The 14,731-nt window shown below is 41.7% G+C and overlaps 1 protein-coding gene across 1 annotated transcript in view; it reads right to left on the reverse strand.

Moving 5' to 3' along the window:
• The window catches only part of LOC131233451 (serine/threonine-protein phosphatase BSL3-like), a 32,379-nt gene extending 25,650 nt beyond the window's left edge, over window positions 1-6,729 (reverse strand). Inside the window, exons 1-7 of the mRNA XM_058230158.1 lie at window positions 5,972-6,729; window positions 5,240-5,300; window positions 3,885-3,963; window positions 3,687-3,766; window positions 3,491-3,585; window positions 3,251-3,350; window positions 2,129-2,198 (exon numbers count right to left, since the gene is read on the reverse strand). Of these exons, the coding sequence (XP_058086141.1) occupies window positions 2,129-2,198; window positions 3,251-3,350; window positions 3,491-3,585; window positions 3,687-3,766; window positions 3,885-3,963; window positions 5,240-5,300; window positions 5,972-6,389 (903 nt within the window). The 5' untranslated portion in view covers window positions 6,390-6,729. The remainder of the gene's footprint in view (window positions 1-2,128; window positions 2,199-3,250; window positions 3,351-3,490; window positions 3,586-3,686; window positions 3,767-3,884; window positions 3,964-5,239; window positions 5,301-5,971) is intronic.
• Window positions 6,730-14,731: the final 8,002 nt, after the last annotated feature.

The raw sequence follows: 14,731 nt of genomic DNA on the forward strand, positions 1-14,731 counted from the left end.
CAGGATGTGTTCCCTAGAATTGCTCCCCAATCACTACATTGTGGCGGTGAATTGTTTTGCCTCAGATGGAGATTCAGTTTTGTGGTCTCCCCTTGCAGAAGGAATATGAAAGAAGAGGAGATCGTTGAGGTTCTTGGATTTTTGGACTTCCTTAAGAACATCAAGCCTGATTCCCTCTTTGAGGTCAGATTATTTGGGGGGAAATAAATCTAGGAAGTTGTCTGTTAAATCTTTATGCAGGATTTTTCTGATCCGATCCGACAGCCCTCCATGTCTCACCATTTTCACCATTGGTTCTATGGCACTCCTCCCCAGGTCACGATGTTTGTCTGGCTGGTAGGAAGGAAAAGGATTTTGACAGTTCACAATCTGCAAAGAAGGGCTTTAGTCCTTACCAATGTATGTCCAATGTGCATGGAAAATGAGGACACGATTGACCATCTCTTCATCCACTGTTCTTTTGTTGCTACTGTATGGTATTATTTCCTGTCATTCGTTAACACGTTGGGTGATGCCACAGTCCATAGAAAATTTGCTTTGGGCTTGGCACGGTGGAGTTGGTAGAGGTGGTAAAGTTGTGTGGAGGTTGATTATCATGGTTGTCTTTTGGGCAATCTGGAGGTCCAGAAATGGGCATTGTTTCCATAATGAGAGAGGGACATATCGAGGTCATTACTAGTGTTAAGGGTATAGTGTCAGATTGGGCAATGTATGTTAAAGAACCCATGGCTGATCTGATCCTTTTCTCTAAGCTGTTTTGGCTCTGTCTCGTTTCTCACAAGCCTTTAATAAATTGGTGTTATCTTTCAAAAAATGGTATATGTTGATATAACACCACAACTTGTGGTGGTATCAGGCTATTGTGAGTCCCACATGATATGTGCATCAAATCTACTCCATCCATTGTGTGCTCCCCTCATGTCCACCATAGAGCCCAAAAAATCAGCCCGATCAGAAGAGCAGGTGGGCCACACCATAGGAAGCAATGTAAAATCATACCTAAAACATTGAAGTTCACAATGTGACCTGCCTAAGTTCTGGCATGGACTGATTTTTGGTGTCCCTTCGTCATGGTGCGGCACTCTTGATGAATGCAATGGATGGCTTATCAACAACCCGGTAGGCCTCACAAACGGTGTGGGACATTTTATTGGTTGAGAGTCCGCTTGCAGTTGTTCCCCATGTTATGGCACACCTAAGTTTCTGATTGAGCTGATTTTTGGCCCCATAGCCTAACATTGAAGGGCGCACCTAGTGGACAGGTGGATCTGATGCAAAAATCACGTGGGCCCCACAATAGCCAGGTACCACCTCAAGTTGCAGTGGTACCGGTGCCATTTGAATGTGTCTTATATACATGCACACAACGATGCACATGCATAAATATAGATGTTGAAAGCAGTACACATGCCTGGCATGTCTAGGAAACATTATAGTGGTAAATGCTACCACAACATTTGTGGTGGTATGGGCCTACTATGGGGCCCGCGTAGGTGGTGTGGGTATGACATCTAACCCATCCGTCAGATGTCCCCAAAACTTGTTGATGGAGACCCAAAAAAAAAAAAAAGTTCAGGCTGAAACAATAATTAGGTGGGCCACACTATAAGTAGCAATGAGGAAGGTGGATGCCCACCATACAAAATAATCAAATTGTGTGTAGGGCCTGTGGTGGTTTGTGCATGCCATCCAAATCGTGCATTGATTTTGCCCACCATAACATGACCAAAAGAAAAAAAAAAAAAAAAAATCAGGCCAATCCAATGATGAGTTGGGCCTCACCACTTGAATTTTATGTTTAAGGTGCTTTTCCACCTGAATTTGTGTGGGACCCACCATAGTGTGTATGTTCCGCTAACCCATGCATTACATGCACTGTGCACCATGCACCCCACAATCGTGGTGTTAACATTACGACTACCATTGTACCCTTACCACTACTGCTGTGGTGGTAACTTTACCACCACCACTATATCAGGAGGGTGCTGACTAAAATGACATAGAACATGATTAATGTAGTGCTAGTGCATTTTAAGGCCCTCAAAAGACAAAGGATGTCACAAATTACAAATAACCTCCCCTTGAAATGCATTTTGTTGCTACACTTAAAAAGCACAGGTGAACTTACTACACTGCTTGCATCCCTGCCCCCACAGAGCAGAAGAAGACCATCCGAACGTGCACTTGCAGTCGCATACCTGCTCAAAAAACAATGAGGAGTTCAAAATGAAATAAAGAACTACAATCTTCAATGGTCCTTCTAAAAACACACCACTGCTATTGCAACAAAACATGAATAAATTAAAAACTTGACTAAACACCAGGACAAGAACATGGAACTGCATGTTCCAGCGACACCATCAAGATATTTTGGAATGCCAAATTATATTCAAATATACAATCATTTTCATCCATAGAGTAAGCGCAAATTGATACAAGTAGAATACGCTTGCATTTAACTGCAATGAATACCATAAACTGTGGGCAACAATAACAAGTTAATGAGCATAAATATACCAAGAAACAAAAACAATCTTGGGATATCATGCAGCAGTGAATATAAAAAACCTGCCCAAGGCGACATGAGCATGCAGATTTGTAATAAAATCTGGATTCAGGTCATAAAATTTACACTGAAGCAACTCAGTGTAGCCAATTAAAAATCATTTCTCACCCAAGTGTGTACCTTTGTAAAACATACTTGACCAAAAGTGGCAATTTGTAAGTAGACAGAAGCCATGATCTAATGATCACATGCAACTGTAATCACTTAAAAGAAGACTCAGATACAAAAGCAGAACATCAACGACTGAGGAAGAGAATGTCATCTCTTGGGCTTCGACCAAAAGATACAAGCCTTAGAAACCATCCTGTCTTTAATGAAATTAGGGACAGTTCTTGAAGAACGAACATTTCATTTGTCCAAGTAGAGGTAAGAGAGGCAAATGATTTTTCCAATGCCCGACCAAAGAGCGCATTAGGTGGTCGACTCTTTGAATCAGATACTCTTTCGCTAGCAGTTGATGGTTTTGTTTTCCCCATATACATGTATTTACATGCACGTATATACATCAGAAGCAGAACATCTAGTCAGCATTCGCTGGGAATGAAATACAAATTCTAATATTCGAGGCAAGAAAATAGCTTATGCTAATTCACGACATGCACGTTACCAAACCAAGAGCTAACACAGTGCAGTTTTATGATAGTGTGGATGGAAAGGAAAAGAAATACTGAACAAGGACCCTACATGCACGGCGGTGGGCCTTCTCCCTCTGGCTCCAGCTTCCTCCATTCGTAAGGCTTGGCAGCAGTGTCTAGGGCCCAAACATCAGCTAAAGGACGCTTTCCTGGAAAACACACATGGAAAGTTTGACCTCCTAATAGCAATAGACAACAGCAAAAACATACAGCCCAATTGGCACATACAAGGTAAAAAAAAATATTTTTTTTTTTTAATGTTACAGGCATAAAGAAGAGGGTGATCTACCATCATTTCCGCCAATTGCCAAGAGAAACCTTTGCCCTACTAGAGCCATCACATGTCCGTAGCGTGGTCCTGGTCCAGGGCCTTGCACAACTACCCTACATACATGAACGCCACTTCCATCAAATAAAGACAATTGACAAAAAGAAACAAGCAGACAGCCAGACATGCGAGCAGCTCCAATGGATATGATCATAACCTGTGCCATCGTGGTCGTTGCTGCGTCAGGTCAAGAACATGAAGATCCTCAGCAGACAAGCCAGCCGGACCAATTCCACCCTGATTTGCATCAACAGAAAAGATAGAGACTTGGTTGGGTACTTCTTCATCAACGCATACAAGTATCACCAAAAAAAAATAAAAAAATTTGTAAGCGCATACATGCTCCACATTTTACCTGAATAACCACCATGGTACCCACAGCAGTTGCGACGTGCGCGGCCCTTGGGGAGGGCTGTTCTCCAAGTGGAGTGAGCCTGAAGAGAAGTTCATATATGAATTTATGATTGCGCAAAAGCACAGGACTAGCAAGTTAGAAGGAAACCCAGTAATCAATATGTTGATAACCAAGGTTTATAACATGACTATGGATGCACATATCAGCTGGCTCCAAAATCTGTGTATCGCTAAAACTTAGTACATAGGAAGGAAACCCAGTAATCAATATGTTCTTAACCAATGCTTATAATACAAGTATGGGAGCACATATCAGCCGGCTCTTTGGTGTGTCAGTATGACCATCTCAGTAATGTAGTGTCATCGCATATATTAAAAGCAATGTTTTAAATAGCTACACTATGTAGCATGTAACTTATGCTACATACCGTAGCATAGCCCTAACGCTACATAGCTCATGAAAATAGCTTAAGTTGCATGTAACCTACGCTGCATGATAATTTGCATATGCCACACGCTACATAGACTACACTACACACTACATAGACTATGCTACACGCTACGTAGCTTACATCACAAGCTATTTTTCATTAAAATCAACTAATGTTTTCAATGATTTGTTACATTTTTCTATTTTCAATAAAAAATAATTAATCTTTTTAATGTTTTAGTAAAATAATATAATTAATAGTATTAAATCAGTTTTGTTGCTCTTTCTTTACCTTTATATACTTGATCAGTACCTATTCCTATTACTTTAGATTTCCTTTGGTTGCACCAAATACCGTGAATTCTTGTTAGATTTCATCATCAATCAGTCTACTTTGGTGCAAAAATCATGAAATTGGTGCAACCAAGAGCAACCTTGATTAAAAATCTAAAAGTAGCCGCTATGTAGCTTACGCCTCACGCTTTAGATGGGTGTATGCTACACTACATGCTATTCACTATTTAAAACACTGATTAAAAGAAAGGGCAGTATCACTAGGTCAAGGAAAATGATATGTAATGGACAATCTGGAACAAATCAATGATGTTTTAAACCGCATCCAATTTAAAAGATTATGTCATGTATTTTGAAATGAGAAGGTGCTTACTAGTTTTCAAGCAAAATAGACAATATAAGCACAGTATGGGTGACAAAGATTTTTAAGTGGCAAGAAATTGTGTTCATGAATCAAATGGCACAAAACAATACAAATTTGATTTGTTAGTTGGACCAAGTTGCCAATTTGAATGTAATGTAACTTACACAACAGGATGAAGAGTTTCAACTACTGATGAAAAAAGCATAAACATGAACACTTGCAACCTACATCTGAAATTTCAAACCAGTCATAATTTGCAAACTTTTACCTAGACCATTTGTTGGACAACACGTCGTAACAGTGGACATCGGCAGTTGCGCCAGCTAGACCTGCAACCCAAGAGGTGGCAATCAAAATTCAAAACAGTTAACTTCTTTCAAACAGATAACAAACCCAACTACTCCAATTGCACAAGGGTGTGTTTAGATGCACACACAACTACTCCATCAATTCATAAGGGTGCATTAGGAATCTTGGATGCCCTTGTAGGGCTTCCAATAGGGTAGGCCCTGACTGAACAAAATCAAAATTCTTAATAGGCCTGGCCTATACAGTTCAAAATCTGGGACTAAAATCATCCCAGGTTGGGCCCATTGACAGCTCAATTCAATCTAAGTATCTAGCAGCAATAATTATCTATATGGAAGAAAGGACGAAAATGGTGGTAGATCATTTCAATACATCGTGACGGCTGAACCCTTAATTGTGATTCCATGTCTTTCAACCTGGACATGAATGGATCATAACTTCGAATTGGAGGCCAAGTCCTCATTATGAATGCCATGGGGCTAGCCCCACTTTGGTTTTTACCTCTTTATTGAATCAAATTATCACAATTCAATTTAATTGAGCCTCTAAAAGTGGCCTAATACACGAGAAGAAACCAATCTGCATCGGGCACATTCTAAGCATGCTGAAATTGGAGCACGCTGATTCCAACAAGAATTTATGTGTATAAGTAAATTGGAAAAAAAAAATAGCAAGAAATATAAAAGCTTACGGATTCCAGCGGCTCCAGCAGAAGAGGGGGGCCCGGAAGCGGCAGAATTCCCTTCAAGGGCAGTGGCCCCACCGAAGAGGATGAGGCGGGGACCGATGTAACCAGGCGTCCCTTCCTCCCCAACAGCAGCAACAGCGGTCAGCGTGTGCCCACATCGGGGCCCGGGCCCATCCTCCTTCTTCTCAATGGTTGCGTTCACGACAGAGTAAGTGGGGGCAGGGCGGGGCCCAGGGACAGGCGGCGCCTGCAGCTGCTGATGCGCGGAAGGTGTGGGCGGGGCTGAAGAGTCAGGATCATCGGGATGCTGATCGGCGGCCTGGATCGGCAAGGCAGGCGTGTCAAGGTCGGACGACTCGGGGTGGTGGTTCGCGGTCTGATCTGGATCGGATTCCGGCGCCATGGAGGAATCCACGTCCATGCTGCGGTTGTGGGGCCCACGGTCAAGATCGGATGATGATGGGGGCTGCTACGGTCGAGCAGGGACGGCATCTTTCGGGTGCCACGTCAGCATGGCGAATGGAGGAATTTCTCTCTCTCTCTCTCTCTCTCTCTCTCTCTCTCTCTCTCGAAATTTCTTCCCAACGGATCGCCGGCGATAATGAAAATTGAAAAAATCTCTGTCAATTCCAGGTCGAGCCAGGAACAGAGAAAGAAAGGAAAGGCGAGCAGCTCTCTCTCTCTCTCTGTCTCTCTCTCTCTCTCTCTCTCGATCTCGAAGCGGTCGAGGAATAAACGAAGAAAATCTCAAAGGCAAAACGCACAACGATTGCCCATTCTCTCCCTCCCTCTCCTTTTTTGAGAAGACTATAGTGATAGTTCACCACTATCTTTGAAATGATGGTGACTTGTACACCGTACAAACATTACATCCTTAGGGAAATCGGACCGTCCAAATGTGGGCCTCAGTGTGGATGGACCACATGATTTAAATCACATAATCAAACGATCAGAATCATGGAATCAGTGGATGTAAAATGGACGGATGGAAATTAGAAAGGTAAACTGTACCAGAATATGATGGGAACGAATTTGATGGTGAGGATTGTCAGCTTATACCCCCCCTCTATGGGACTCATTAAATTGACCTGTTTGCCACGTGTAGGAAGGTGAGTGACCAAAATTTGGTTAGGTGATGGTTAACTATCACAGTAGTGCTGCGTCTTTTCCTTCGATGATTTTGGTAATAGGGTGTTGTTTGATACTCTGGAAGAGTGTGATGGTTCTTGCGCATGCACTCGTTGGCTGGAGACACTGTATTAACATAATTCGAATTAAATTGTTCGAATCGTGGGACCCACGAAGATAGATCATGACCATAGAATCGGATTAATCGGACGGTTTTAACCTCTGATCAGTGGACTCTGGTTTGTGGAATTCTGACCATTGTTAACTGTCCATGAGATGTCTCCTGGTTTAGCATTTCGGACATTCTGTCAGAGTACTTTCTGATTTTTAACCCATTTAAAGTGGGGCCCACATGTTGGACGGTTGAATTGAGTTACATGGACGTGGCCTCATCAATAATTCCTGACTGATGTGTATAAGCTGCAGGAACTCCTCCAGAGTACTGAATTTTGTCTCCCTGGCAATGAGGGGGTTATTCGATACTCTGGCAGCGTATGATGGTTGATACGCAGTCACTTAACAATTGTACCTGTACGCACAGACTAAAATTAAACCGAGTAAATCGTGGAAACAACTGTCGCTGATTGATAATTCTAAAATCAGATTGGTTGAGCGATCTTATAACCTGTGAATCCTGAATACTTATCCGTTGAAATAGGACCGTTGGATATTTTTCATTTTAACCGTCCAATAAAATATCCACCAATCTGATGGTCGATAATCAAATGAGCATGTCATTTTTATTCATAAAAACATCTAAATTAGAACCCAAATTTTTTTGCAGTTTAATTTGAATTAATTATATGCCATGCATGTGATTTCCAAGTAACTGTAAATACTTGCGTATCATCCATCACCCTGCAACCGGGTTACATTAGCCGAGAGATCTGTGGGAACCAAAGCAATGTCCATATGACATCCACACCGTCCATCAGTTTGATCAGCTAATATTAGACCATGAGCTCCTGAATGAGGAAGATCCGAAACTCATGTGGAAGACATCACAGGAAAGAGTAAATAAGGAAACTCTCACCGTTGAAACCTACCAGAGGCAGGATATGAAGGTGAAACGCGAATATAAGCCTCATCCAAAACTTCCGTGGGCCCGAAAAGGGTTTCAACGGTGACTGTTAAATCCACACTTCCTGTGGTATCGCCCACTTGACTTGAATACGCCTCACGCGCTAATACGAGCTGGTACAAGGAATGAAGTGGATATAACAAAGACATCCAGGTGGGCCATGGATCTTGTTACATGGCTCCCTGTACGAGTGACGCCGACTCCGATTACGTTGTGGAGCTGATGACGTGTTACCCGTGTAACGGGTACGGATTAGGTGTCACCGGAAACGGATTGGCTACTCCCCCTACCACCAGCCAATGGCTGGTGGTCTGTGTTCTGTGGCCCCCGCCATGATGTATGTGTTTCATCCATGACGTCCATCTATTTTTCTATATCATTTTAAAACCAACAAGGAGGTATATCCCAATCTAAGGTGGACCACATTATAGGAAACAGTGTTGATTGAATGTCGACCATTAAAAACTTTTTGGGGGCCATAAAAGTTTTGGATCAATCTGATCTTTGTTTTTTCCCTTCATCTAGGTTTGTATGACCTAATTAACAGATTGGATGTCAAATAAACTGCACAGTGGGCCTTAGGAGGATTTTAATGGTGGATATCCAATCACTGTGTGGTACATATGAGATTTATATTCCTCTTAGTGTTGGAATCATGCCCTAAAATGATATATAAATATGGATGAAAGGCATGGATAGAAGACATATATTATAGTGGGGCCATAGAGCACCGACCACTGGCCACGGGCTAGTGGCAGGGGGAGTAGCCAATCCGCCTCCGGTGTCACCGGGTAATAGCCTAGTGAGTGTTACCCTTGCTGTAGGACCCACCTTAATCCTATATTGTATATCCACTCCGTACATTAGTTTTTACAGCCCATTTTAGAGCACAATCCAAAAAATCAAGCATATCCAAATCTCAAATGGACCACACTACAACAAATGGTGATGATTGAATGCTCACCATTAAAAATTTCCCAAGGCCCACTGCGAGCAAACTCGTAATGTTTATTTTCCATCCGGCATATTGATAAGGTCAATCAAAACTAAATCAACGGAAAATACAAAGATTACTTTTACCATAAACTATTGTGGCCTAAAAAAAAATTTTAATGGTCATTCACCAATTTTTCCAATAGTGTGGTCTACTAGATATTTGAATCTGCTTAAGTTTTAGGATAACATTTTAAGGACTGAAAAAATGGAATGATGGCGTGGATATGAAATACATTCATCAAAGTGGGTCCTACATTTTATCCACGTCGTATATCCATTTTGTCCTGTCATTTTAAATAATATGCCTAAAATTGAGCAGATTCAAGGTTCAAGTGGGCCACACCACAGGAAGCAATGGTGCTCATGACAAAGTGCTGTTGAAACCTACTTAGAATCAACCATGATGTTTATCTGCCTATTCATAAAGTCACGTATTGACCTGGATGAAGGGAAAACATAAGTACTATGTTCATCATAAACATTTGTATTACTTGAGAAATTTTCAACAATAAGCATTTAATCCTCATTTTGTGGTTCACTTGAGCCTTGGATCTGCCATATTTCTGAACTCAATATCTAAAATGATGTGAGAAAATGCATGGAGGGTGTGAGTAAAATCTACACATCATGGTGGCCGTTGGAGCCCTTGCCTGTCCTGAGACGCGGGAGTACCCAATCCCCACCCTTGGTGGGTGTTACCTTTGCTGTGGGGCTCACCTTGATGATGTGGTGTATATCCATATTGTCCATTCATTTTTCCAGCCCATTTTAGGACATGGCCCCAAAAATATAAGCATATCCAAATCTCAAGTGGACCACACCACAGGAAACAGTGGTGATTGAATGTCCATCATTAAAAACTTCCCAAGGCCTGCGTAAGCAAATCTGCAATGTTTATTTTACATTCATCCTGCTTAAAAGGTTGGCCGGACATTGGATGAAGGGAAAATCCAAAGAACAACTTAAACTTGTGTGCCCTACAAAAAGCTTGTAACAATTATTTACCAGCTAATGGTAGGGAGGATTTGAATTACTTAAGGGAACAGATATAAAATGAAGTAGGATCCTTGCTCTTGCGTGGGTGGGTAGACTTTCGGGAGTTTCAACACGCGGTCAAGGGTCCGAGTATCCATAGGTGGTGAAAGCCCACTATGAGGTGAGTGTGTGGGGTGCGTGTCTGCGTGTTAAATTTTATTATTATTTAAAAAAAAAAAAGGATATAAAATGAGCTAAAAAGTGGATATGCAGTGTGTATATGTACATCATATTTATCGGCCCTACACGACAAGGATGTGTTAGGTAACACGTCCGCTCTAATAACTAGAATGTTGACCTTGGTAGTTTTGTGAACCCCACCAAGATGCATCTTGTTATATTTATGCAGTTCATCTATTTTGTTAGATTATTTTAATGCACGAGCTAAAAAATAAGTTTGATCTAGTGAGCCATAGTGAGCCATACCATAAAAAGCATTGGGGACAATGATGCCCACCAATGAAACCCTCGCAAGACCCACCATAATATTTAAGTGCCATCTAACGTGTTGATAAAGGTCACACAGATTTGGATAACAGGAAAACACAAATATCAGCTTGAATTATTCATAGCCTCGAAAAAGTTTTCAACAGTAAGATTCAGTCCCTATTATTTTATGTGGTATGTGAAAGGGTAAAACAAGAACCACTGCAGTGCTTCTTGGTGGTATGCATATTATATTTATATAAAATATTCTGTACAATATGATAGCTAGATGATTTACAATAGAGTCATAATATCCATCTATGCTACAGTCTATAATCAAGGGATTGCCTAGAATCATGGGATTGTGATATGGTTAAATTGGCAGAATTATTGGAGGTGTAATTGTTGGAGCCTTCCATAATCGTAATACTCCCCCGTAAGCCTAGCGACTGAGAATCTTGGACGCGTAGCTTGGATCGTAAAAAAATGAAGGCAGGTTTGCCGAGGCTCTTTGTGAACACATCTACAACTTGGAGATTAGTAGGGACATAATGAATGTGCAGCTCTCCGGAAGCTACGAGTTCTCTCACAAAATGATAATCCAAATTAATGTGCTTAGAACGTTTGTGAGAAACCGGATTAACAGCAAGAAAAATAGAACTTTGATTATCACAAAGCATTATCGGAGAAGAGACCAAAGGCACATGAAGATCACGAAGGAGATGACGGAGCCATTTAACTTCAGCGGCTGTGAGGGCCAATGCTCGATATTCTGATTCACAACTGGAGCGAGACACTGTCGGTTGCTTTTTAGAGCTCCAAGACACAAGATTATCACCAAAGTAATTGCATAGCTAGAGATTGATCGACGTGTGTTGGGACACCCAGCCCAATCAGCGTTAGAATAAGCAAGGATCTCCCGAGAAGAAAATGGAGTAAAAACCAGTCCAAACCGAAGAGTTCCTTTAATGTAGCGAAGAATTCGCTTAATCGCTTGAAAATGAGAGACAGATGGCGTATGCATGTACTGACTGACGGCAATGACGGCATGAGCAATGTCCGGTCGAGTGATAGTGAGATATTGAAGAGCGCCAACAAGTGATCGGTAAAGAGAAGGATCATCAAAATCGAGACTAGCAGTCGATAGATGATGAGCAACCACCATTGGAGTACTGACCGGTTTGGAATCAAGAAGCTGGGCACGCTAAAGTATTTCATGGGCGTACTTGGCTTGACTGAGAAAAAGGCCAGTAGAGGTCTGATGAGCTTCTAAGCCCAAAAAATAGTTCAAGGACCCGAGATCCTTTGTAGCAAATTCACGGGTCAATTTGCCAATGAAACCATCAAGGAGAGACGAGTTACTGCTGGTGACCACAATATCATCAATGTAGAGTAATAAATAAATTAAATCAGCACCTCTGAAGAGGACAAATAAAGATGAGTCGGCACGACTACAAGTGAAACCCATAACCAAGAAAAAGGAGTTGAACCGATGAAACCAAGCACGTGGGGCTTGCTTGAGGCCGTAGAGTGCTCGACGAAGCCGATAGACATATGTTGAATTTTTGGAATCAACATAGTCGGGTGGCTGGTCCATATAGACTTCTTCATGCAAAAAACCATTGAGAAAAGCATTCTTGATTTCAAGTTGACGAAGAGGCCAATTATTAGAAACGACCAAGGATAGGACAACCCGAACGGTAGAAGCCTTCACAACAGGGCTGAAAGTGTCATGAAAACTAAGACCCGGTTGTTGAGTATACCCCTTTGCAACAAGATGAGCTTTGAGACGGTCCACGGTGCCATCGGATAAATATTTAACGCGGAAGACCCATTTAGAGCTCACAATATTTTTATTAGGCGGTCTCGGAACGAGATCCCATGTATGATTCTTTTGAAGAGCCTGAATCTCTTCATCCATGACGGCAACCCAACCTGGATGTTTTGCAGCACACTTAAAGCCTTTGGGTGCACGCATAGTGAGCAAAGAATGTAGGAGGCCAGAATTGGGAACTTGACTTAAATAAGAACGTTGGTTGGGCTTGAAGATTCCTGACTTGGCCCGAGTTTGCATGGGGTGAGTGCCAAGAAGAGGCGGATTAGAAGACCCAGGTGGCTCAGCAGAAGTGTCCTGTAAAACAGAATGGAGCACAAGACTAACGGAGTTGTCAGTTAAACAGGGTGCACACGGAAGCGGTAATGGACTGGGTTGTGATGATAATGGAGCCTTTGAGCTAGTAGTGGGCTCAAGAAATGCACTAACGGGAGAATTAGGCAAGGGCTCAGAATCTGGATCTCCTTTGAAAGGATAATTAAGTTCATCAAAAATAACATGCCTGGAGATAAAAACTTGGTTAGTGGATCGATCAAGGCAACGAAATCCATGATGAGACATACTGTAACCCAGAAAAACACATGAATGACTGCGAGGGGCAAGTTTGTGAGGAGCATAATCGCATAAATAAGGAAATACAAGACAACCAAAGGGATGAAAATTAGAGTAAGTTGGAGTCTCACCATAGAGAATTTCATATGGAGATAGTCCATCAAGAGTAGACGTGGGTAATCGGTTAATCGTGAAAGTGGCAGTGCTGAAAGCATCAACCCAAAATTTGAGTGGAACATGTGCATGAAAAAGCATCACTAAACCAGTTTCAGTGATGTGACGATGTTTGCGCTCAGCACGACCATTTTGAGAAGGTGTGTGAGGACATGACATTTGATGACGAATCCCGAAGTTAATTAAGTGATCTCGAAAAGTGTGATTGGTAAACTCAGTGCCGCCATCACTTTGAAATATTTTGATTTTAATAGAAAATTGATTTTCTACAAGCTTCTGAAATTGAATAAAAGTTATAAAAAAATCAGATTTTAATTTCAAAGGATAGAGCCACGTAAAGCGAGAATAATCATCAACAAATATCACATAATATATAAAACCGGAGGTGGAATTGATGGGGGATGGACTCCATAAATCACAGTGAATAAGAGCCAACACATGAGAAGCACGTCGTTCATTCGGTTGGAAGGGAAGTCGGTGAATTTTTGCAAGTTGACAGCTAGAACAAATAGAAGGATTAGGAAGCAAAGAAGTCACAGATAATTGACGATTTTTATTCAAAAAAGAGATAATAGAATGAGACACATGACCCAATCAGGTTTTACCTTTGCTGCAATGTTAGAACCTTCTTGGATATGTGGATGGCTCTGACATTGTAGCAAAGGTAGTTGGAGGATGATAATTTGATGGTCAGGAGATGGACCATAGTGTTGAAGGACAAGGTAGAGGAAGGGGTGTCAAAGGCCATTGGATCAATGGAGGTAAGTCCAAAAAAGCGGCTCTGATACCATGAAAGGGTAAAACAAGAACCACCGCAATGCTTCTTGGTGGTATGCATATTGTATTTATATATAATATTCTGTATAATATGCTAGCTAGATGATTTACAATAGAGTCATACTATCCATCTATGTTACAGTCTATAATCAAGGGATTGCTTAGAATCATGGGATTGTGATATGGTTAGATTGGCAGAATTATTAGAGGCGTAATTGCTGGAGCCTTCCATAACCGTAATAGTATGGCCTACTTGAGCTTTGAATATGTCCCATTTTTGGATGGCTGGTCTCAATATAACACATACATCATGACAGGGCCACAAAACTTTGCCATGTCAACACAGTACCGACATCAGTGTTGTCCTAGGCTACCCAATCCTAGTCTGAGGTACATAGAGTGGGTCTTGCCCTGCTAGGATGGAATCCGTCCATAAGCCACCCATGAGGCCCTCCATGATGTATTTACTTTAACCATGCCTGCCATCCATTTTTCTGGATCATTTTACTGAATGAATCCAAAAATGAGGCGGACATGTGGCTCAAGTGGACCACATCACAAGAAACAGTGGGGAAATGACATTAAAACCTTTTCAAGGCTAACCGTGATGTTTAGTTGCCATCAAGCTTGTTGATGAGGTCACTCTAACATATATGTAGGGTTGTACACAAGTCAAGCTAGCTCGAAAAGCTTGCTCGACTCGGCTCGTGTTAGTTCAGATTGACTCGGCTTGAATGACTGACTCTCGCCTAGTCAAGCT

Source organism: Magnolia sinica, chromosome 18 (genome assembly GCF_029962835.1).
Source record: "Magnolia sinica isolate HGM2019 chromosome 18, MsV1, whole genome shotgun sequence".
NCBI lineage: Eukaryota > Viridiplantae > Streptophyta > Magnoliopsida > Magnoliales > Magnoliaceae > Magnolia > Magnolia sinica.